The sequence below is a fragment of the Bidens hawaiensis genome, unplaced genomic scaffold (assembly GCF_021521415.1).
Source record: "Bidens hawaiensis isolate Kalapana, Puna unplaced genomic scaffold, B.hawaiensis_p1.1 tig00021821_1, whole genome shotgun sequence".
In the NCBI taxonomy this organism is placed as follows: domain Eukaryota; kingdom Viridiplantae; phylum Streptophyta; class Magnoliopsida; order Asterales; family Asteraceae; genus Bidens; species Bidens hawaiensis.
The window spans coordinates 231430-258340 of NW_027493383.1; the positions used below are offsets into that span (position 1 = coordinate 231430).

Consider the following 26911-nt stretch of genomic DNA (forward strand, 5'->3'; position numbering starts at 1 on the left):
ATAATTACTAAAATACACGACGATGATGTTAAAATAAATAGGTCGTGTAATACGGAAGCACCCAGAGCCTAAACAGAGGGGTACACAGCTAGCTAGTCCATGCACCAAGGAGACGGTGTGGGTGGCGTGCACACATTGTTCCATCTCAAACAGAAGTCAGGAGTCAGGAGTCGGAGCTAAGATCGATCTATACGCCTCTAAGTGGCCAAGGTACTACATGAGTACTGTCAGAGACGCCGTGAACTTTGATTACGCACTGTCACGATAAGTGTCATGTCGTTGATGCCCCAACGACAAGTCAGAATTTGCTTGGGTAACAGAGTACAAAAGATAACACCATATAACTAAACATATTCAAACCGGAACATGCAATGAAGAGTACAAAATAAATAATCTATTGCATGCTAAAAAAATATATTATATAATATAACTGAACTCAAAATATAACTGACGCGTAACGAAAATCCGTACTACAAAGTAACGGAATAGAGTCAATACCATGAGTAAACGAAAACAGATACCGTACTACGAAGTAACGGAATATAATTTATACTATGAGTGAAAGAAACCAGAAACCGTACTACCAAGTAACGACATATAATATACTATGAGTGAAGAAAAACAGAATCCGTACCTTAAACAAAGCAAAAAAAGAAAGATTAGGTTGTCTTCAACTAGATTGAGAATCTACATTATAATATAGTTCACATAAGATTTATTGAACTCAAAATATATTGCGTGATTAACCGATCGGTCTTCCGGCGACAAAGGCTTTTTATAAATAAAAATAATAATAATAATTCGACACTTGATTTCATAAAAGTCATGTAATTGTTACTAATATTAATATATACGTTAAATGGATGGCAAGAGTTTTGAATTTAACACTAATAGAATAATACTATTAGTTAAACTAAAATAATGTATGAAACTAATTTACACAGTAGAGTTCATGTTATATATTACTTAGAATATGTGTATAGATATAAGAATATGTGTATAGATATAAGTGTATGAGCAAAATTGTTGCTTTATTCCTTTTAGTTATATGATGGTTTCATAAAACAATTTCCAATGCTCTTATATAATTGTATGGTGCAAAACAAGTTAGTACAAAACTCACATGCATATTCAACAATGTCAGATTAATTTGCTTTTTAGTCAACTTCCTTTTCTTTCTTTATTTATTTACTTTATTTCTGATGAATGATTCTTATCTTTAAACGCAAACATGCATCTATTAACGCATAGAGATTTAAAGCCTTAAATGGCCGGAACCGTCAATCGTCACAGCCGCAACGTATCGGGATGAATAAAACAAAGGAAGGTCTGGAATTATTACCCGCACTGTGAGATGATATGATCAGGAAGCGAGGCGTCAGAGACGGTAATCCGGAGACGCTTACGACTGCATCGGTCCAACAAACCAACAAAGTTTCTGATCAATTAGAACATCAAAGAAAAAAACTAATCTTAAATGCTGGTCATGAATCAAACTGACCTGAGAACAAAATAGATGTCTGGTTGTTAGCAGCCCGGTAGTGTCCGATTTGTAGTGGCGGAGGCAGTCTACGGCGGCAGCGGAGGATGAGGCTTATTTAATGGTGGCGGGGCGATGCAGTGGTGGTAACGAAGAACAAAGGTCGTGTGAGAATAGGAGCTAGTAGGTTTTATGAGATGTGATTGAGAGAGTTTGAAGATGTTTATAAAGAAACGAACATATCATCTCGATTTATCCGCAAGTTTGAATTTGAAGAAGGTAAGTAGATGATGATTGAATTTAGAATAATACACATGTGTTTAAATCTTGAGTTTGAACTTTGAACTCTTCCAGGTTCTATTTATTATTATTATTATTATTATTATTATTATTGTTATATAATACTAAAGTTCTGGTTATTATACACTTAGTCTCATGTAAAGTTTTTCATATATCACGTTGACTCGTTTGAAAACAAGTTTGTAAAAGTTGGGGCGTATTCACCTTTTCAATTTAAATCAGCTTCAAACACCGTCCGAGGGTCTTTCCCATTGCTATCTCGCACCTATAGTACGAGTATAATCATTTGTTAGTCGAATATACAATCCAGCTTAAGACCTTTAGTCTTATTTTATAAACTTTACCTCGATGAACTATTAGTTCAAAATTTATTTTACTTTAAAACTTTTAGTTAAAAAGTAATATTATAAACCTTTAGTTGATTTATAAAACCTTACATTACTTCTTCTCTATGAAACGTATTCTTTTCTTTTCTTTATTATTTAAGAATAATTATTTATCCTTTAAATAATATTTCAATAACAAAGAATCAAGTATATATAATCACACACACACACACACATATATATATATATATATCTTTATTCATAATTTCTTTCTTTTATTTTTCTTTATATATTTTCTTTTATTTTATCGAGGTATCGAGTATAACCTCGACTTAAGGTTTAAGCCTTTATAATATTTTATTATTATTTTATTCGGACATTTTGCCTACCTTTGTCGGCTTATAAAACCCTACACTCGAGCAGCACCGCAACGCCGCTTTGTTTCCCAAGACTCGTTGATCCCTATTTTCTTTGGTATGCTTAATGAGACACCAACACTTCACGGCACGTACTTCGAGATGATCGTCAGGACGTCACACCAATAACACCTTCTTGCCTTAAACATCGTCGGGAGGTGGCACGATTATCAAGGTAATGGGCACATAAATCGAGGAATCGAGGCACGTTTAACGAGGTAATGATCGAGAGTTGGCACGAAATTCGAGGTATGATGTAATAGGCTAGAGAGATGTTTTAGTGAGAGAGAGGAGAGCTGATTTGGTATGCAAGATTGAAATCCCGAGCTTGCTATTTATAGACATTTTCTGGAAGCCCATCGCGATACGCGATGGCTTCTTTGGCTAGCCCGTCGCGTATCGCGACGTAGGCTTGGCTAGTCACCACGTAGACCTGCCACGTGGCGACACATGACAGGCGTTGCACCACATGGCGGACGTGCTGCCACGTGGTGACTAGTGGCGACCGTTGTGCCACGTGTTGACACGTGGCACGACACGTGCCTCTGTGTCAGACAATCCATTGCGATACGCGATGGGTCTCTCTTCTGATCCATCGCGTATCTCGATGGGATCAGAAAAACAGAATTTTTATTTTAAACCCTAAGGTTTGAATTTTGGCAAATTTTGATCCTTTGACTTTGGAAACTTGATATTTTCAACTCGAAATTTTCACGATGTTATATTTCATTTCTTTCCAAATTAAAAAGATATGAAAGGAAATAATAGTAAAGGAAAGAAAGTGAAATTGAAATTTCTTTTTCCCTCCTTAACAACTTGAAAACACTTTAAAGTTGTATCTTTTTAGCATATGTAAGTTGTCCATCATTATTAATTGTCACTAATGATGGACAAGATGAAATAGATCATCATAAGGAACGAAAAAATGGGTGTTTGATTGGTCAGCGGAATGTAATCGACGATTACACAAGAAATCTCATTCTCTCTAAACATATTAAAATCATTCATTAGCACCCGTTTTTTTCATTTCATTCTCTCGCCCTAATTTCCGAAATCAACACCACCACAACCTGACCGCCATCACCGCCAACGCATTACCACCACTGCAACTGCACCCACTACCACCACTGTCACTTTTATAAACTATGATACAAAAATGATGACATATTTAACACGACGTTTATTCGGTCGTAAAAATCCGACCGTTGCGACGACGTCTTAACACAAATTTAGTCGGTTTTGTTTATTACGGTACCATCTCTTAAAAAATCTACACATTTAAAGAAAAAAGCATTAAAATATTCAAACAGATGGGGAAAAAAAGTAAATTGAATTTACATGCACGCCTAAAAATACCCAACTCTCCTTTCTTTTTTATCGAAACATAACAAAAAAACACCTTTTTAAAATCGTTTTTACTAACTCAATTTATCTTTATACAACACTAGTTTTTATCCCCTGTATTACGAAGTTGTTTTACATTATTCGTTTATAGTATTTGTATATTTTTTTAGATTTTAATTTTATTTATTGTAAGGAAGTTAATAGTTTACTTAAGATTGATGATGAACACAAATAAATGAGATGTTATAACCCGGTTTAACAGCTATCTGGATTTGATGAGACCCATGATCCGCCTATTTTTTTTTATAAAATTATTTATTAATTATAAATAATATCTTTCTAAAAAAATCAAATAATAATTTTTAATATATTCCTATTTTATAGGATTTTCATATCAAATATTTGATGAGACCAATTTTTAATTTAATGAGATGTTATAACCCGTTTAAGGGAAATCTGGGTTAGTGAGACTCATACCTATGAATTCGGGTCAAATGAATGAAAAGTCTCAATTTGCAAATAAAGCAATCTGGTGGCTTGAGAATGTATGGACTATGGAGCAACCGCAGATATTTTAAAGGTTTCGTTTATATATATAACTAGTTTGTATCTCCCGTATTACGGGGGTTGTTTTACATTATTCGTTTATAATATTTATATACATTATTCGTTTATAATTTTAATATTTTTTTGAAATTTAATTTTATTTATTGTACATAATTTAATAATATACCTGGTATTTGATGGTAAACGGGTTTCACAATGAGATATTATAACCTGATTTAAAAGTTATTTAGGTTTGATGAGACTTATAACCCGCTTATAAAATTGTTTTTTAAGTTGTTTTTAATTATAAATAATATATATTTTAAAAAAAAATCAGATATTAATTTTTAGTATAACCTTATTTATAGGATTTTCAAATCAAATACTTGACGAGATTAATTTTTAATTGAATAAGATGTTATAACCCGTCTAAGGAATATCTGGATTTGGTAAGACTCATACCCGTGAATTTAGAACTTCCATTTACAAATAATACAATCTATTAGCTTGAAAAATATATAGAGCAACTAGAGAACTCTTAAAGGTTTCGTATATATATATATCTGTAATTATAAATTAATTTTATGAAAGTAAAAGTCGTTAAATAAGTCATTGCGGCCGAGATCCAACTCTCCAACCAACTTAACCAAACTATGAGCCACTATTAAGCCAACCGCATTGAGTTTGTCATATATGGTTTAGTTACAAAAATTAGGCCTTTTTATTCTATTTAGCAAGTTAATTCTACTATGATTTCTGTCATTTGTTTAGCCCTATTTATAAGCCTTTTTTTCCGAAATGATGTTAGAATCCTATAATAGCAATCTCTATGGCTCACACTTTATCATTGGAACTGGCTGTCTCTCCTTTCTTTTCGGCTGCTTTCTTCTTCCTGCATGCAGATTCTTCCTGCATGCAGATTCTTCCTGCTATGTTTTAACTCAAACGGGTCAAATTTGAAAAAATGTAGTTAACAGGACACAAGTCAAAAGGGCTGAACCTGTCAAAAGTTGCCCCAGGTCTATTTCAAATGTATGCAACTTCTGAGTCAAAAATAGTTTTTATATATAAATTGCCAAACTCAACACAGCATGGATTTTCGACTTGCACTAAAAATTTACCCGGTGTCGAGTTTGGGCTCAAACTGGACCAAAAGTCAAAAACTCGGTTTTCAGAAATCGGTTTGGGGTCTTTTAGTTTTACCATTTGGGCTTGAAGTTTATGGGATTAAATTAAAATTAGCCCAGCATAGCCTAGAACTTTTTGTTAATTAAAAATTATTTGAATATTATACATTTGGGCTTATAATATTAATAACTCTATTTATTAAATTCTTTTAGTCACTTAAATTTCAAAAAAAAATGAAAATCCATAAATTCGGTTCGGTTGATTTATTCTGTGTTACCACTTGGGCAAAAAAAGCCCAAATAATGAACCTGTGTTACCACTTGGGCAAAAAAAGCCCAAATAATGAACCTGGGCCTAAATCTTTTTGTTAACTAATAATTAATCGATTATTATACCAGTTGGGCGAAAATATTTTAGTAACACTATATATTAGATTCTAAAAATCATTTAAAATTCAAAATAAAAATGAAAATACATAAATTCGTTTTTGGTTTTAATTATATGCAAGACTGAAACCAAAACAAAAGTTAAGTTTTTACATAGACATAAAACAAACCCATTCGCTTTTGTTTAGATTCGGTTATTTCGGTTCAGTTTTGCAGTTGCGGACAGGTTATCTCCGTTTCATGCACAGTCTGGGTCTGTTTTGGGCTCAAACCAAACCAAAAACAAAAATTTCAGATTTTGAGCTTTTGAAAAACGTCAATTGCCATTTTTTTTTGTTTCGGTTTGGTTTTGCTACCAAGGCTTGAAATTTTTGAGCTAAAAAGAAAAAAATGGGCCCAAAATAATGAATTTGAGCCTAACTAATTTTGTTAATAAATAATTTATTTGTTATTGTATATCTGGACAAAAATATCCAGGTTACATTATTAAATTCTTATAAACTATATAAAATTCAAAAAAAGAAAAATGAAAACCTATAATTCGATTTGTTTCAGTTTTTTCAGTTTTAACTACACACAAAACCAAAACACACCAAAAGTTCGTTTTTACAGAAATTTAAAACCAAACCATTGGTTTTTGTTTGGTTCAGTTATTTCGGTTTGGTGTTGTTCAGTTATGTGTCGGTTTTTGCCACGTACCTTCAATAACCTTAATTCCTAGTGCACGTGCCAGCTCAGCTTTACGAAGCTTATAATAACCTTTCAAATTTTGTTGTTTGGCGATGGCCCGTAAATCAGGTAAAGTGTAATAATCTTCCTTGTACAGGTTACTATATGTTTCCGCTCTATTAAACGGGTTACCCACAGCGAGTGCACGAAACGAGCTTGAACTTTTCTGCAATTGTGGTGAATTAGGTTGCTTCCGCCTTTGGTCTGTAGAATATGGGGTCCGGGGACGTAAGATAACTTGGTTTTGGTGGGATTGTGGGCTAGGGTAACCCGGAGGAGAATCTAGTTCTTTTGTAATAAGTTGCTGTGCATTTGGTTCTTTGTGTGGTTCTACATATGGAACTATTGCATTTGGTTCTTCGTGTGGATGTACATAAGGAACCGCTGCGTTTGTTTCTTCAGATGGTTCTTGATACGGAACGGTTGCTAAGGTCATGCTTCCATCATATGTCTGGCATTAGTTTATAAGAGTTGATATAAGTATCTACTTTTGATTAAAGAAACAATATGGTATGCAAGTTATTTAAAAGGATAAAGAATAGGTAAGGTGTCTAAATGTAAGGGGTGTGCATGAACCGAATAACTGAAACAAAACAAAAACCGATCGTTGATGTTTTCATAAAAACTGAACTTTCAGTTCAGTTTAGGTGTTGCACGTAATTAAGACCAAACCAAACTGATATTATGGATTTTTATTTTTTATATTAAATTTTAAGTAGTTTATAAGAATTTAATAAATAGTGTTACCAACATATATTAGCCCCATGTATAATAATCAAATAATTATTGACCAACAAAAAGACACAGGCCCAAAATTTTTGTCCAAAGTTCATTGTTTGGGCCATAATCATTATCGATTCAAAATTTTCAAGCCAAAATGGTAAAACTAAAAAAAGAAACAAAATCGAACTGTTTTCAAAAACTCATAAACCGAGTTTTTGGGTTAGATTTCACGATTTGAGCCCAAAACTGACTCATGCACAAACCTACTAAATGAGCTTGGGTTAAAATCAGTCATCACTGTCGAGTTGACCAAGAACACTTTTTAGTCCATTTAGGAGACTTTCAACCGTTTGACCCATTTGACTTGTTACCCTTTTAGACAAACCTAATTAAATTTGACCCGTTTAAGATAAATCACAACCCAAATTGGCCCATTCATAAGTAAATGAGTTGGAATTGATCTCTCTAAAAAAATAAAACAAAAATATATTGAAAATATATATAAAGTAATCTTGTTTACCTGGTTTAAAGAAAACTCAAAAAAAAAAACAATGGTGCTTTTAAATCTAACTAATCAAAAAAATATTATTTTAAAATCGCAATTAACGCTTTCTGAATTTAACAAAACTAAGTGGACAAAAATTGCTTGCGGCTCATTTTCACCCATACCAAAAAGGTCGTTTACCTCTATTTAAACCTAAAATTCAAAAAAAGACAATTATCATCCAAATTTTTCATCTTTCATTTATCTATATGTAGACTTCTTTTAACGAAACATTACCTGGGACTTGACTATGCTTAACTGATGTTTCAACTTCCCTTGAGTTTCCAAAGATGGTTTAGGGCATACGGAGTTGCATTTGGGAGTCCTTTTCGGTAGAAAATCCTTCTTCGTTGTTATAGGACTCTTTATCGGCGATCTCCTCACTTCTCTGTTTGTCTTTTTTGTAGAGCCCCAACAAAGAGGCATAGGAATGTGGGGTTGCATATCAGAATCATATCAACAGTTAAAACAACTGTTTTATAGGTATATGTGTGAATGTGGTTTGTATTTTATCTCAGACCTAGGGCTGTAAACGAACCGAACAGAACGGGACCTTGTCCATGTTCGTTCGATAATTGGACAAACAGAACTTCTTGTTCATGTTTGTTCATTAAGAAAATGATTTTGTTCATGTTCGTTCGTTAGCTTCATAAATGAACACAAATGGATATATATTAATTTAACAATAAAATCATCATTCTTATACTCAAGCATTACACATAATCACCCAAAATAAACATAGAGTTAAGTCCTTGGCATAATAATTTGTTTATACTTGACATAATAAACTGAAAAATATAAAATATAAAAAAATCTTGAATGAACTTTAACGAACAAACATCAACGAACACATTATCGAACATTCACGAACACAAATGTACGAACGTGACCTCTGCTAATGTTCCTTCATTTATTTAATAGAACAGGATTCCTTGTTCACGCACACTCATTTATTAAACGAACAGATGGAGACGAACTTTCCGCCGAACAGTTCGCTGAACGTTCGGTTCATTTACAGCCCTACTCAAAGCATTAAAAGTTCAGAAATCAGCAAAAATAGAACTAGTCAAACGGGTCGAAGGTCACGGAAGTGTATTTAAAACGCATATAAACTCCTAAACCTAAACCAGCCCTTTATTCTAATATTGTATTAATATAGCTTTTCTTATTATCTTACAAACTAGATATATATAAAATGCACAAACTAGAAGACAAAAAATGTTGCTAAGTCAACCTGACCCAACCCATTTTGACCCATTGTCTATCATCGAATGAAGATCATTAATACTCACATGATAATTTGTCATTTCCTCTTTAACCTTAACTATGGCCCATGAAATTGGCTCTTTCTCCACCGGAATGATGTTGACTGTTTTGAATTTCTTGATTTGGTTAGCATTTGAAGAACTGTCAAATTGTTTCTTCTGTTTGTCTGCACACTCATGACTGTTGGAGCTTGAAACAGTCCCGGTATCATCTACAAACTTTTGATTCTGAAGGGAAAACATAAAAAGGCATCCCTTTTATAAAGATGCAATTCATGCAAGTAAAACTTTCTACAATGTGCAAATAAAAAATGAATGTTGATGCTAATGATAAGAGATGAAAAAAAAATGTATCTATCAATATCCAAATAGTATACCTGTAAATCTTTCTTTTTTAAATAATGAGGGAATAGACACTTGAGTATGTCATATATGCTTTCAGCAGGCTCCCTGTTTGTTGACAAAAACTCTTCACTTTCAGCATCATTTTTTAATTTCCTTATTGATGTATCAAGGAAATCAATCTTTGTTCTCAAAGCCATTGAGAACATATCAGAAAATACTTTATCAGTGCAGGCGAGTTGACTCAGTAAGTCCATCAACTCTTCTTCATGTTCAATGATGTCCTCATCTGCTTTGCTTAGTAAAATTTCAAGCACTTGTATGCAGCTTTTCATATTTATTTCAGTCTCTTCGATAACATCTACATGTATAATAACCTTGTAAGGTGCACAACATACCAAGAAATTAAAATAATAGAAAAGGCATAAAGCAATGGGACAGTGGACCACCATAAGGATGACAATATGATATTGTATCTTCAGTTTCTGAACCAAAAAATAATAATGATATCAAATAAAATGTCATGAATAAAGAAAGAAAAGAATGAATGGTGATAAAAGGCAAATATGTGGAAACCTTCATAGTAAGGTGGGTCCCATAAGCCATCCATTGATTCAGGAGTCAATCACTTGAAGTATAAGTCAACAAAATAGTGGTCTTTAGTCTTTATGCTAAAGTCCAGACACAGAAAAGCAAAGGGAGAATCCAGTGCTTTAAGGAATAATTAAAGCCTTTAAATCTGAAGAATAAAACATCTTATCAACTTCTAACAATAAACAGAAAAAAAAATTCATCCAGATTTTTCCAAATCAAAGACAAAACCAGTGGCGAAGCTTGGACTAAGACACCGGGGGGACCGGACTCAAAATGTATACAAAATTTCACAAACGATGGGGGCCGGGCTCAAATTTTCGGCCGAAGCGGCTAAATTTACACTACGTATAACAAATTTTGGACGAAAACAGATACATTTACACTACTACGCAAAAAAAAAAAAAACAGGGGGGGCGGGCCACCTCGGGCCCTAACTAACCTTCGTCCCTGGACAAAACCTTGAATACTTAATCTAACATTGATCACAGTAATCAATTTAGCAATTAGCTGTGATTTAATATTAACACTTGATAAAACAGCGAGTAAACTGATTAAATCAACACAATTTTAGACAAATATACAATTTATTAATCTCATAAACTTAATAAATTCACTAAAACAATCATCAATCACATTTACATTACATAATCTGAAAAACTTATCATGAGATATCAAACAATAAACAAAATTTCAACAATATCGAGAAACATAAACACGAAAATACCAATTAAATCAATGCAATTTTAGACAGATATACAATTATTAATCTCATAAGCTAATAAATCCACTAACACGATCATCAATCACATTTACACCACCTCATCTGAAAAACTTATCATGAAATATCATACAATAAGCAAAAAATCAACCACATCGAGAAACATAAACACAAAAATACCGATTAAATCAACACAATTTTAGACAGATATACAATTTATTAATCTCATGAGCAAATAAATCAACTAAATTGATCATCAATCACATTTTTACACTACATAATCTGAAAAACTTACATCCAGGTCACGAAATCGATTCACCACACGAAATATCGAAAAATAAGTGAAAAATCAACAACAACTAGAAATGTAAACACGAAAATGCCGATCAAATCAACTTCATTTTAGACAGATATACATTTTATTAATCTCATGAGCTAATAATAAATCCACTAACACAATCATCAATCACACATATATACACTAATAAACCGATAAACTCGTATGGAAGTCACGTAATCGATTCGCCACGTGAAATATCAAACGATCAAGAGATGTTTTACACAGATAAATGATTATTAGTCTCATGAACTTGATAAATCAGCTAAAACGATCATCAATCACACATTTACACTTCATAAAGTGAAAAGGTTATATCTAGGTCATAAAATCGATTCACCACATGAAATTATGAAATAATAAGCGTAAAACAAACAACGACGAGTGACGTAAACACGGAGAGAAGTAACAATCATACCTGTGATTTTGAGTAATCGGTTGAGTGATTGTTGAGACGGTGATGGAATTAGGTTTTCGAGAGAAAGAGAGGATATTTTATGTACGGAATAATAATATTATTGGGGAATGGTTGCTTCTCGGAAGTTGTGGTAGTGTATATTTGTAGGGAGACTGGACTGTGGAGTGAATGCAGAGTGAGGCGGAATGGCAGACTCGTAAATTATTATTATTATTATTATTATTATTGGAAAGAAAGAAATAAAGTGCAGTCTTAACTGTCACGTGGCCTGTCTAGGACCCTCCCAAATAATGTTACTTGTCACGTGTAATTCTATTCTCTTATCTATTCTATTCTTTTTGGAACGTGTTTTTAGAATGGTAACTATTATTACTGTAACACGTCTTGGATCATTGCGTAGAGATATCAGCTATATGATGAAGAGTTGTTGGGTTGTTTGTGTAACTTCATGAAATATTATGGTTATCGTACTAAAAGGTTATGGCTTAATTGTTTATATGGTGGAATTTGAGGATTAATTGTTTAACTGATGAATTTTAGGAATTCAATATTTAAGGGTCAAATTATTCTATAAAGGGTAATAAAAATAATAAGGGTGAGAAGTCATAAATAATTGACATGTGTCAAGTAGGGACCAAAGAAAAAGGGGTATAAAGGTAATTGTATATATTTTCTCTCTTCACATGCAAAACACATGTTAATACCCCCATCGTTTTAGAACGTTTATAACTTTTTCATATGATATTTTTTATAAAAAAAAAATTCATCATAATAACAAACGTTTTTTTATCTTTAATATGAGTATGATTTTTGTTATACAAAATTTAAAACAAAAATCACGTCATTGTGTCTTTTCGCACACCATTGTGTCGTTTCGCTTATTATTGTGTCTTTTTTCGTCATTGTGTCTTTTCGCACACCATTGTGTCTTTTCGCTTATCATTGTTTTTTTTTTCGTCATTGTGTCTTTTCGCTTATCATTGTGTCTTTTTTCGTCATTGTGTCTTTTTGCACACCATTGTGTCTTTTCGCTTATCATTATGTTTTTTTTTGTCATTGTGTCTTTTCGCACACCATTATGTCTTTTCGCTTATAATTGTGTCTTTTTTCGTCATTGTGTCTTTTCACACACCATTGTGTCCTTTTTCATCATTGTGTCTTTTCACACACCATTGTGTCTTTTCGCTTATCATTGTGTCTTTTTTCGTCATTGTGTCTTTTCGCTTATCATTGTGTCTTTTTTCGTCATTGTGTCTTTTCGCTTATCATTGTGTCTCTTTTCGTCATTGTGTCTTTTCGCACACCATTGTGTCTTTTCGTTTATCATTGTGTCTTTTTTCGTCATTGTGTTTTTTCGTCATTGTTTCTTTCAACTCATCATTATGTTTTTATAAATACTAATAACACTACTGTGTAATAATAATATGTAAAAATAATGATAAAATAACAACACATTATCTAATACATAAAAACACAATGATTAATACATGTTACACAATAACTTGAAACGTAAAACACAATGGTGAATACGTATAACACAATGATCTAAAACGTAAGACACAAGGTGAATATGTATAACACAATGGCCTAAAACGTAACACACAATGGTGAATATATATAACACAATTACTTGAAACTTAAAACACAATGGAAACAACATATTACACAATGACACAATGAACAACAAAAAAAACACAATTAAAAAACCCATTAATTTTATTTTTATTTTTATATAACAATATGATACTCATATTAAAGATAAAAAAACACTTATTATTATGGTGACTTTTTTTAAAAAAATAATGTCGTATGAAAAAGTTATGGATATTTTAAAATGATGGGGGAAATTGGCATGTGCCTTGCATGTGGAGAGAGAAAGTCAACAAAGATGGGTTATTACCTTCATGTCATTTCCATCAATTTTTATTTATTAAATTAATCTCAGTCATTCAAATCTGTGATTAATGGACTTGATTCCTTCTCACCTTCTCATTTTTATTGTCCTTTGTATTTTAACTTTACCCCAATATCTAAATAGTTATGCACAAATAACTTTACATATAATTTATGAGGGAATTTTATACAATGTTCTACTTTAGATAGAGATTCTAAATATGTTTATCCAATGTTCAAATCATCTCTTTGTTCTCTTACTAACTCGTCGTCTCCGCCACGTTAAGAGTCCGAGACAACATGTTTCTAAACTCATCATCTCTCCATTATGTTAGCTTAAAACTCATCATCTCCCATCCATGTTAGTTCAAAACTCACTATGTCCCCGTTATGTTAGCTTAAAACATGTCGTCTCCCCGCTATGTTAGCTTAAACATTTAAAACTAATAAATTTTGTTATTTAAAAAATTATATCTAAACAAGGTATACATCAAATGATTTTGATGGTACGCTTGATATTTCTTGATCATGTTAATATCTAATATTCTATATACAAGAACTTAAAAATCAATAAAATAAAAAAAATGTCCAAATATTTATTAAATCAGTTTAGGATCCCTATTTTTGTAAAGATAAGGTATAATTTTTTTGCTAACATAGCAAGGATGGGACGGGTTTTGAGCTAACATGGCAGGGAGGCGGCGGGTTTTGAGCTAACATGGCGGGGAGTCGACGAGTTTTAAGCTAACATAGCGGAGAGCCAACGAGTTTAGAAACATGTCATCTCAAACTTCTAACATAGCAGCGACGACAGGTTAGTAAGGGAACAATGAGAATTTGAAATTTATAGGGACTTATTTTGAATCTCTCTTTAAAGAAGAGACATTTCGAGAATTTATGATATCATTATGTCTAACTTACCATTTCCGAACGAAATGACTCTTGACTTGTTTGTTCAATATAAGCCATATGTAGTATTTTCTAATTATTCTTCATACTTAATTTTATATGATTGTGTTGTTCGTATGATATATTTTAGTTGGTATTTTTTTAGTGCTGAGAAAATAAGGTTGTTCACAAGTTGAGTCAGGGTGGGTTTGAGCCAGCTCAAAACTAAACGAGATAACTCGGCTAGACTCGAGCTTAATCTTGAAGTTAAAAGAGTCTAAGATCGAGCCAGCGAGCCGAACTTGGGTCGGGTTCAGCTCGTTTACATAAACGAGCCAGTTTGACTCAGTTCATTTGAAATCATGTTTTTTTAGCTAGTTTTATTCAAGTTTTATCAAGCTACCTATAAGCTTGAGCTTCGAGTCGCAAGCTTTTAATACGGTACAATGAGAAAACAGAAACTCACATGCTTTTATTGATCTCCGACTCTTTCTTTGAAACTTTCAAAAATGCATGTCAACCACTAAACTCATGTGTCATGTGTGGGCCATTTTATTGAAAAACATTCTGGACCACCAACTTCTCTTTTATGTGTTGTTCACGAAAGGCATCCATGCTTCTTTAGCTGTGATGGCCCATGCAATAATATAAATGAAAGCAAAGGAGAAAATGAGACCATTTCATATTCTTTTGAGAAACAATTTCGTATTCTTTTTAGTTTGAAATTTTTCCTAAGCATAATGTTACGTCTAAAAAGTGTACAAACCCATCATACATTGTTACATGTCTCAATGATTGGGTAAAAGTGGCTAATCTGTTTTTCTTTTTACAAAATAAAAGTGCAGAAGCTCACAAATTACAGATGTAGTGTTGTAAAATTCTAACACACGTTAGTTAAATATCAAGATGCATGGTTATATATCGTTATATGTAGTACAGCTCATGACACTTCAACTTTGTAAATATTATACCAACTAATTATTAGGACCCGCGCGTTGCGCTGGGTTTTGAAGAGCGTTCCGTATGGACACATCATATAGCGTGTTAGGAGTTGGTACAAAAAGAGTTATGATCTATACCTTCAATTTGTTTAAGAAATGAGTAAAGCACTTATCTAAATATTAGAAGATCAGTAGCCTACAATTGGTTTACAAAATGATGGTGGCTGGTCTTTGATGGGCTTGTGTTTATTTTACTTTCCTGATGTAGTGGTCTACAAAAACTCTTTGTTTCTTGAAAGGTCTTCTTTATCACCAAAGGTGTTCCGCCTTCTTCAGTTCAAAGTCATGTGGCGTTTTGCACAGGTTGCCTGAAAAAAACCAAAGAAAAATAATTACACAAATCACTGCCATTCAAATTTTCCCTAGGTCAATTAACCCTTATTGACTTACTAAGCGTCCCCATCCTTGTCATAATTTCAAAATGCAACACACAAAAGTGTCGATGACTGTAAAACTTTTCTTTAAAATGATAAGCTATGGACAACACTCAACCTGATTGGGTAAGCTAATGGGTCAAAACATGTCATTTTTTTAATGATAAACTATGGACAACACTCAAGATGGGTAGACTAATGGGTCAAAACATGTATGGTTAGACTAATGGGTCAAACATGTATGGGTAGGCTAATGGGTCGAAACATGTATTTTTATAACATTCATCAAATTGGAGCTTTTATTTTAAAGAAAACATCTTCACCTTCCAACACTGGAACACTGCTCGAGTTTTTTAAGAAAACTTGATGCGAAGGGCTTTCATCATTCTTAGAGAAACCTTTATTATACCTCTTTAATTGTTCAGAACCAATGTTCTCACGTTGTTTCTCATCATCAACAATCTCCTTAATTATCTTAATATAAAACAAAAATACGTTGAATATTTAAAAAAAAATTATCCAAAATTTCAGCACATAAATGAAACTAACATGCAAAAGTGTGCGAATAGCTACAACTTACTTCCACTGTTGGGTACATTGTTGTTGGAAGTAATGAGCATAGGTAGAAATTACACACAATCGCAACCGTTGCATCTGATTTAAAACTGGCTAGACATGCTAATATCAACATAAAAGTCATGTCCTGCCACAAATCAATTACCTTCACATATGTCAGAATTCACAAAACTAACAGGATTAACATAGTACTAAAGATGAAAATTTAAGAACAAAGTTACAGATATGTATTTAAAACGCAACAAAACTAAAGTAAAACATAAGCACGTATTTAAGACAGTATAATCAGTGTGTGCCTGTGAAAGGAAAAAATATGTAAATGTTTTGAGCCTCAGATATTCGCTGTTACGGTTGCAACATACGTTCTCGTTCCAACTGTTCCAAATAGCAAACGATCATCATGGCCCAGGCATAAGATTCAAGCGAAAAACTGTGACAAACCAAAACAAACCCGCTTACATCAAAAAATGTTAACGCTGGTGAAAACACAAGTGCAAAAACGTACGAAAAAACTTAAAAAAAAGAAACGCGTTATCATACTCTTTACAAAACAAAGATGCTCACATACATAGTCCGTCAATGCCATAACTAAAAAAGCACGGCTCAGTGACGCTACAGCTGCAACCCAAGTTGCCATGCCAAGTAGCGGGTCATCATCATCACCTGGTAAAACTGATAAAGAAACAAACTTGGACACTACTACCAACAATTGCCATAAGGTCACACAACGAACGGCTTCATCAATAACATTGCAAAAGAAACAGATGCATATGCACAATTCCTTATTCCCATCGCCTACAAAGCACGACTCAGTACCGACACAGTTGTAACCGAAGTTACCATGCCAGGTACCAAGCAACCATCATAGCAGACTAAAACCCTCAACAAAGAGGACAAAGAAACCAACATACCACCGCCCAGCACAAACGTGCAATATTATCCCCAAACAAAGAAGGAAAACAGTATGTTAACGATACAAAGCATCTAAAGTAGAGAGATTCAATTTATAAGTATAGGCATTTCATCGAGCAGCTTATGAGCGCTACAACAATGTCATCAACATCATCTATCTGATCCAAGACAGCAAAGCCACAATTACCCAATTTGAGTCAATAGCTCTAATTCTTTTAGCACCACAGATCATAACTTTTTATTAGAAGGTTTATGCTACAATAACCATAACCACAGAGAAAAGCAAAAGGTCCTCAACCACGATAGAGCACCAGCGACTTCGTTTAAGGCTCCAAAAATGGAACCCAACGACAGTCAAATATCACTGTTTTATCTTCGCCACCAAAAAGGCTGTTGGCAACGATGGTTCACCACCGCCTATGGTTTCTAAAATAGAACCCGGGCGGCAACACATACCCACCAGCCCTCCAAACCACCAACGTACAGAGATGATCTGACGCCTCACACTACCGCCACCTATGGTTTCCAAATGAAACCCGGCAACAGTAGGTGGGGTTGAAGATGGTGGTACCAGAGATTGAACGGTGGATAACTGTGAAGAGTGTGAGTTGAGCAGAAGAAAGATACACTGTCATGACAAAAGAAAGAGGTAGAGCAAGGGATACGTATTGATACATAGAAAGTTTAAGCAGGGTGTCTACCGTTGAAAAGACACGTGTAAAGAGTAAAATTGACAGTTACAAACCAAGTACAACTATTTAACACAACTTACCACAAAAGTAACGAAAAGTACAACTACTCTTGTTTAGAAAGTTGTAAATTAAATATATGTATAATATTGAACTGAGAATAAAAATATACAAGTTTGTGGTGGAATTAAAAACCTAATTATGTTATATTTTAAAAATGAGAAAATTCCAATTTGCCTCCCTGAGATATATCGGAGGGAGATGGATTGACCACTGAAAAAGAATTTCCGCATTATGTAACATTATGTTTGTTATAATTGTAATATGAGCCCCTGGTTGAGTGTATTGAGCCCCTGGTTGAGGGAACTTTAGTAATTAGACAAATAATAATAATAGTAATAATAATAATACTAGAGCAGCTCATCATCATCATTATCATCATCTCAACCATCATCATCTTCTCAACTCTCTCATCCCTCCCCCGTCGCCACCGTCGCGTCGTCGTCCACCGGAAAACTTCCAACCACCAAACCCATAGGTTTTATACAATAGTTTGAAAAAAAAAGCATAGATCTAGATCTAAGGTGTGAATGAGATTTGAAAATAAATATGGTGATGTCACTTTGGTGAGCAAGAATGGTAGCGCATGGTGTTTGGTTAGTAGTGATGTGATGATGGAGGTTGAAGATGTGAAAAGGGCCGGAATCCGATTTCCCGGCAGCCGGTGGCCGGAATCCGATTTTCCGGCAGAGAGGCATGAGAGGATGGCGGTTGTAATGTTTAATGACCAGAATACGATTTTCAGCGGTGGTGACGGCGATGGCGAAGAGATCGAATTAGAAGTTAAGGCGACGGTGACGGGTTGCAGGTGAAGAAGATAGGTGGTGGTGATGAAGATGAAGATATGGTGTGGTGAAGGAATGGTGGTGACGGCGACGGTGATGGGTTGCGGGTGAAGAAGATGAAGATGAATGATGAAGATGAATATATGAGTTTGTGTTTGAATGATGATGTTAATTTATGTGTTTGTGTAAGGCCCCGTTACCGGTGCCTCACATTTGACGTTGGATTTACTCATAAACGCAGTTCTATATATCAGAGTAATTAAAAACTTTCGCGGAAATAATAAAACTTAAACGATTCGTTACAAACATCCATATTCTTGTCTTTTAAAACATAACTTAAATTAAAGAAATAAAACATCAAAGCAAAATCCTCATATGCTAGCTTCGTCCAACTCTGCCATGTGTCCTCCTCAAGCTAGCTGTCTCATTCTACTCACCTGTGTGCATACTAAAAATCAGCTACGCTGAGTGAGTTCTAGTTAATACAATCAACATGCAATACGTTCTTATATTACATACTTGTCCTTCTTTACTTTCTTTCATACATACGTAAGTATATACTTTCATTCTTACTTTCATACTTTCTTTCTTTCATACTTCATATTTTATCTTTCTTTACATACATACTTATACATTTTAAAGAGCATTTTGCCTATAACCTCACGGATATTATTAGGGTCTGCCACTCTTAAAGAGCCTTTCGCCCTATAACCTCACAGAAATTATTAGCGTCTGCTACCCTTTTTCACATATATTATTAGGGTCTGCCACCCTTCTTCACAGATATTATTAGGGTCTGCCACCCTTCTTCACAGATATTATTAGGGTTTGCCACCCTTTACCGTCAATTCCTTCGTATCATACATTCCTTTTCATTTATATATTTTACATACTTTCTTTCATTCTCATATTCTATAACGTACATACTTCATACATACAACATATATATAAACAATCACATCATCTAACTATCTCCTGACAGTACATGCAATATCCGAAGATCGTTCATGCACCGTCAAGCATTCTTTTATAACATACACATATATCATAATAGGCATACACTTACCACTTAAGGTAAGTGTATTAACTAATCACATCGAGTATGCACACAGCCCCGAAAACATAACAAGGAATGGGGCTAGAAACTCACCTGGATCCTGTTGCGCTCGCCGTTAATTGTAATCCCCTTCTTTAATTGAGCACGACTAACTGTTAAATATATTTTTCTTGTTAAGTAACCGTGTACTTGATTTAATAGGTATTTTAGTTAACCATTGCATTTTCTAAATTGGGCTTGTTTAGCTTAGATGGGTTATGGGCTTAGGCCAGGCCCAACTGTCCATTAAAGCACTTAGGCCCAACTAGGGTCAGGCCCAAACAGAACTGGATGGCCGAAAACTCAAGGCAGAGAACCTTGATTTGACCGAAAACCTGTTCTGGCCGAGATCGCTGACCGAGAACCCGTGTTTTCGGCCGAGAACCCTGACCGAGAACACATAGACCGAGACCCCGGTCTGGCCGAGAACTCCAGGAGGCCGAGATATCGAGTCTGATGCTTCTAGTTCACTTTTTTCTATCTTTTTCATTTCTTTCCTAGCCCAGTTAACGGCTAACCGTCCATAACATAATTTTTAACCACCTTTTTGCCATTTTCCCTAACCGTTACACCTAATTATTAATACATCACCTAGATCCCTAACCGTTTAGGAGTAAACCTTAAACCTTTATGGGTTTAAAATGTTATAGGCTAGATCTAGGGTTTATCTATGAACCGTATGTTGCCATAAGCTCCTTAAGTTCATTTTAATCATCAGGTTTGAAACTTTATGATTTGTCTAGACCCGATCTAATCTATGTTTAAGTTTCATGGCTAACCGTTCATGAAAATGTAAGCTTTAAGGTCAAGAACATACCTTTATACGGTTATTAGGTCACGACTTAGCTCGTTATGAAGTATTAATCTTGTATCTAGGTTGTATATTAAGGATCTATCAATACAAGGTTTGATTTTTGATCTCGGATCTCCGTTCTTGCTTGCGGCCGAAAAGGAAGGGTTTGTAGGTGTGTTATGGTGTATAGAGGGAATAAGATGGATGTAAATGGAAAGATTTAGGGTTTAAGAGGGGTATTTATACTCCCTTAAGCCCATTGACCTAAGACTCATCTTTCCTTTTTAGTCCATGCTTAATTCCATTTAATTAGCCTACTTATCCTTCCCTTTTACCATTTTATTAGTTATTTAATAACTCAAGTAAACTTTTCCGTTGTAACGAGTCAACATACATTATTATTAATATTCGAAATTTTGGGATGTTACAGTTTGTATAAGATTTATGGGTTAGGGTTCTTAGACGAAGATGGTGTTCTTGATGTTCTTGAATTTTTGGGTTTGTGTTTGTGTTAGGGTTCTTGATGTTCTTGATTTTCTGGGTTTATGTTCTTGATGTTCTTGATGTGTTTGAATGGTAATGATGAAGATGAAGTTGAAGGGTATAATGGTCATTTAACCAACTATTAACACCGCATGGAGCATTCTGATCATAATAAACACTGCAGGGAGCCAAAAAAACCGCCTAGTAAACACAGGTGCGCAAATTAGTTTTCAGTGGTCAGTCTATCTCCCGCCAATATATCTCAGGGAGGCAAATTGGAATTCTCTCTTTAAAATTAGTAGAGCAAATTAAAAGTCAGCTATGGGTGTATATTACATTATTACTCCTTTCCTCCTTATCAGATGTTTAATTACACTTGATCAGTGGTCTACATTTTCTCGTATACTTTTAAGAGATGCAGTCAATATCGTCGATATAACAGTGATATATTGGTTATCGGTCCCTTGGCGATGTATAAATCAGAATATTGGTTCAGAATATCGGTACCGATAATATCAACGATATTGATCGATATATGACCAATATTTGGCTAATATTTGACTGATATATCACCGATATTCCTGATATCAGTGTTTTAAGTCTTAATTATCCATTTTTAGTGTTCAATGTTATTGTTTTAAGTTTTAATCAATTCTTACTTGCAACGATTATTAGTGTCTTGCAATTTGCAAAAGGTTAATTTGTTAATGATAGGAGACTATACAGAATTATTAATGTTAAATTGCTATATATATGAATTTTACATGATATTAAAATTACCGATATCCTACCTATATCTCACTGCGATAACCGATATCTCAGATATTAGTCCTTGACCGATATCCGATATTTTTCCGCATAAACTGCTTAGCTTTTAAGTCATCATAATCTTTTAGTATAATCAAAGATTAACTCACACACATATGTGTGTAATAAAAACATATGCAGTAGAGTTTTAGTCTAAAATATTTCAAACCCCATGTTTCCGGGTGTTTTGGTAGCGAGTTTGTTCGGATCGCTTTAATATGATACAAGTAAAGTCGACAGACAGTCATTGGTAGATTATGTGTATTCCACGTACTAACAACGATGCTCCATGTTTTGAAATAATGAGAGTTCACCATTTATTTTCTCATTTTGTTTTGTTTTTTCATTTTATGATAAAAATATTTTGTTAGAACATAATATGCTCCATGTTTGACAGAATTACAAACTTTGTCCTTTAAAAAAAGCCAAATTACGTTCTGTGTCTTTTTTTTAGTTTCTTTGCAGGCGGTGTATTTTAAACTTTTTTTTTCTACACGTTATGTCCTTTGCGCTAACTGAGTTAGAAAACCTCAGTTAAATGTCCTCACGTGAGGCGCATGTGAGGGAATATTAGTCTTTTCGTCTACACCTGCAAAAAGTTTATATAACACTATCTCTTTCTTCCAGAACTCATCCACTACCACCAAACCCACCACCAACACTCACCTTCACACCACCATTCAACCTCCAGCAACCACCACCAAACCCACCATCAACACCCTTCTCTCTAGCCGTTCTCTCTTTTCGATCATGATATCTTCAAGTGGTGGGTTAAACCCACCAAATACATCACCAAAAACACCGATTCTGTCCAATATCATGAAATTAAACCCCAATCGGAGACACGAGATGACACTAACATGGCTGAGAGCTCGATTACCTCCTCAATTGCTTCTGAAATTGACTCCGGTAAGGAGTCTCCGCCTTGCGGCGCTGAAGGTAACTTACCGATAACCACCAGTAGCATTCGAACTAGATCTGGGTTCAAATTGGGCAACCATCGTGGTCCTGTGAAAACCAAAAAGTCAGTCAAGTACAACCTATTGTTGTCTGAACTCCCCGTCAATAATTTTGTCCTGCAAACTAGGGTTCTGGTGATTTGAATTTGTCAAATCTGACGGCGGAGGTGATGGAATTGGGGTTTTTGGTTTGGTCTAGAAGATGGAATTGGGTTTTGGAGGGCAGGTTGGTGGGTTTGGTGGTGGTTGCTAGAGGTTGAAGGTGGGTGTTGATGGTGGGTGTTGGTGGTGGTGGATGAATTCTGAAAGAAAGAGAGTGTTATATATACTTTTTGCAGGTGTAGACGAAAAGACTAATATGCCCTCACATACGCCTCACATGAGAGCATTTAACTGAATTTTTCTAATCCAGTTAGTGTAAAGGACATAACGTGTAGAAAAAAAATTTAAATACAACACCTACAAAGAAACTAAAAAAAGAACACGAATCGTAATTTAACTTTTTTAAAATGACAAAATTTGCAATTTTGTCTCCATGTTTTGTTTTCTCATTTTATGATAAAAATATTACTTGTTAGAACATAATATTGTTTACCTAATCATACTCTAATAATTTTGGGTTTTTTAAATCTTTAAAAAACTATTATTATTATTATTATTATTATTATTATTATTATTATTATTATTTCATAATATAGCATATTTATTTTTCTATCATCTCTACCCAAAGTACCTACTTCCAAGGCCAAAACATAACATCCAATTTAACACTAAAACAAAAAACTTTTGGTCCAGAATCTAGGCAACAATATAAAAACCTCATAATATGAAGTGATCAACACAACAAAAACCCAAACATTGTATCAATAAAAACTAGACTTAATCAAAGAGGGAGAAACCCATGTCATCATCACTCTCCTCCTTCTCTTCCTTCTTCTCTTCAGCTGCAGGTGCCGCAGCAGCTGCCGCACCTCCAGCCGGTGCAGATGCTGCAGCAGCATCACCACCGAAAGAAGCTCCACCACCACCTCCACCAATAATCACCTACACAAACACAAAAATTACCACAGATTAAAAAACAACCTAAAACCAATTAAGTGGTTATTAAAAAACAAAATACCAATTAAGAGCATCTTAACAAACTACAACAACAAACTACAACCATTTAACTGCATATTAACACGAACTAACACCCATTAAACTGCTTGTCAATTTGATTAACCAACTTGACTAGCATGTGACAAGATTACTTTTAAAAAAACTAATGAATGAGAAAACTAAAAATAATAATAAAAAATAGTCTAATATAATAAAAACCTAGTGTTGTAATAAATAAAAATGCTAGAACTTGCCTTCTAGAATTTGTTACAATTAGAGATTAAATCAGTACCAGTACCAAAAACCGCAAAATTGTGGTACCGGCACCAAAATATTTGGTTCAATACCAGTATCTTTTCGGTACCAGCACGGTACCTGTATTTCATGCAAAAAACTGGAAAAACCGGTACAGGTACCGAAAACTCAAAAGTTGGTTAGGTACCGATGCTGAAAATGATCATCCCTAGATACAATTGAAATTCTATACAAATGATCACCATTGATCCTTATTTATTTTATATCAATACTGCAGCATAAAAACTGCATCTGCTAATCATATATGTATAACTAAAATGTGTATATGTAATAACAAAAACCATACCAACATCATAAAGCTTCAGAGTTCAATTCTAATATTAGTTTCAACAGAAACACTGAATTTTATAAAAAAAACAGTGATAAATTATTACCTCTATGTAAAAATAAAAAAACCCTAACTATAGCATATTTTCACAAACTTTAACATTAGATAATAGCTCCACCTTAAAATCCTGAATTGAATAAGTAAATCAACAACATCCGCTATAATTTGACGAACAAAACACATAAAAAGTTAAAAACAACTCAAATTCACAACAATTAATCACTAATCGTTAACTAAACAACTAATTATCCACTAATTAACATCAACACTACCAGATCTAAACAAAAGCACAAATCAATTCGAATAAAAAACAAACAAACAGATCTAATAATAATAATAATAATAATATACCTGAAACACAGCTGAATTAGGAAGAACATAGCTGAAAGACGACTGAACACCGCCGGAGGAGTCGCATGAAAGAGCGGCGTTAACAAGCTTCCTCTGAAGAGCGTAGGTGGAATCGGCGGAGCCTTCAAGGTCTCCCTTAAGCTGCTTAGCAGTCCAATCGCCGCCAGAGGATTTGCATACGAAGGTGTAAACTCCCATTTTCCGGTGATTTGTTTGTTGAATGTTAAATCACAGGCAACGGCGGTGCGTATGGTTCGTGAGGGTTTGGTGTGTGTGGTCTTTTTGGGTTATATAGGTGTGTTGTTGGAGAGATGGGAAACCCTAGTTTGTAATGAAAGGACGTCTTTGCCCCAGGGATGGATGGATTGATTGTTGTAAGACTGGGTTAAGGTCGGTAATAAGATTTTAATTTGAATTATTCAAAACTAGCGTCGGAAAAGTTGGTAAAATTCGGATGGTGGTAAAAATTAAACGTTGTTAGTTGGTTTCGGTTACTTTCGATGCGAGTTTGGTCGGTTTCGGTTACTCGGCGCGAGTTTGGTCGGTTTCGGTTACTTTCGTTATACTACCGGAGCTAAAAAACGGGAAAATATATAAAAAATTGAGGTGGACGAATAGGGTGGCTTCGGTTGGTAAACTCGGACGTTGGTAAAACTTGAGAGTTGTCGGTCTCGGACGTTGAGGTTGTGAGTTTATGCGAATGCGGTCGGTTTCTGTTATGTTTGTTATAGTACCATAACTAAAACAAAAAAAATGTCAATGACCAATAAGGTGTCTCCAAGTGGCCTAATTGGGACTTATCGGCACCAAACTTGGTAGTTGTTATATATAATAATTAGGAATTGGTTTGATAAAAATATATTTGGAATGGACGACGAAAAGAGCCGGAAACATTTGTGACGGGTAATAAGATGGGTAATTGGATATATGATATGTGATTAGGTATGAGATTAGCTTTTAAGAAAATTCGTAAGTATAGAACGGGGATGATATCAAGTGATGCCTGACTTGATTACTCGAAAGTAACATACGATTTATGTTTTCTTTTTATTTTTATGTTCTTTTGTTTTTAATGATAGAATAATCTACTAATTTACTAATTTTAGTTTTCATATTTTTAATTTCTTTGTGTGATATAATTATATAAGTATTAAGATAGTAAGAAATGTATTGAAATGTATTTGAGAATCTACAATGGGCCGGTGTTTTTTAACAAACTCATGACCCATGAGCATACCCATTACCCATACGTGGTTATGCCTCTTGCCCTATGGGTAATTAATCAACATGGTATTGAGCCATGTTTCATATGAAACATTGTTTTACAATCTTATATGAGGATTAATTAATCAACACATTGTTTTACAATCTTATATGAGGATTAATTAATCAACACGGTCATTAATCAAAAGTATCGATGCCTGTCTCATTGTCATCTCTATATGTATCTAACAATTTATAAGGATTAATTAGTAACAAATAAAAAGGTGAATATAAAATAAATATTGTGATTTATCCGTTTTACTTGTTTAAAAGTTATATATATTTCTTTAATTGCCAATTTATTTCAAAGTTAAATAAAATTTACAAAAATCACTCACTTTTATAAAAAGGTTCATTGCTTGAAACTTATTGAACTTAAATCACTTATATGTAATTGTGTTATTCACATAACAAGTTAAAAGATAATTAAATATAAACATGTGAAGTAAATAAAAATATAAATGCTCTATGTATATAATCTACTCCTCTCGGGCTCTCTTCATGTTTAACTACAAAAGCTCTCCCAAAGTCAAGAAAAAGCCATTGATGTACTGATAACATTACAAAGGTGTAGTGTATCGATCGACCTTAACTCAAACAAGCTCTCACCATCTCACATGAAGCTTGTAGAACATACAATGGAT

General features: G+C 34.0%; 3 protein-coding genes across 3 annotated transcripts; all 3 read right to left on the reverse strand.

Moving 5' to 3' along the window:
* Window positions 1–5015: 5015 nt before the first annotated feature.
* Window positions 5016–8352, reverse strand: LOC143564130 (uncharacterized). Its single transcript, XM_077051500.1, has 3 exons — window positions 8160–8352; window positions 6626–7106; window positions 5016–5304 (listed from the first exon to the last, which is right to left on the reverse strand). The coding sequence occupies exons 1-3, from the start codon at window positions 8346–8348 to the stop codon at window positions 5240–5242; spliced, it is 735 nt and encodes a 244-aa protein (XP_076907615.1). The 5' UTR covers window positions 8349–8352; the 3' UTR covers window positions 5016–5239.
* A 296-nt stretch (window positions 8353–8648) lies between these two features.
* Window positions 8649–11839, reverse strand: LOC143564131 (uncharacterized). The gene is made up of 3 exons (XM_077051501.1): window positions 11597–11839; window positions 9565–10268; window positions 8649–9415 (listed from the first exon to the last, which is right to left on the reverse strand). Exons 2-3 carry the CDS (start codon window positions 9979–9981, stop codon window positions 9152–9154), a joined length of 681 nt encoding a protein of 226 aa, XP_076907616.1. The 5' UTR covers window positions 9982–10268; window positions 11597–11839; the 3' UTR covers window positions 8649–9151.
* An 11820-nt stretch (window positions 11840–23659) lies between these two features.
* On the reverse strand, window positions 23660–25272 carry LOC143564132 (large ribosomal subunit protein P3-like). Its single transcript, XM_077051502.1, has 2 exons — window positions 25005–25272; window positions 23660–23956 (listed from the first exon to the last, which is right to left on the reverse strand). Exons 1-2 carry the CDS (start codon window positions 25200–25202, stop codon window positions 23792–23794), a joined length of 363 nt encoding a protein of 120 aa, XP_076907617.1. The 5' UTR covers window positions 25203–25272; the 3' UTR covers window positions 23660–23791.
* Window positions 25273–26911: the final 1639 nt, after the last annotated feature.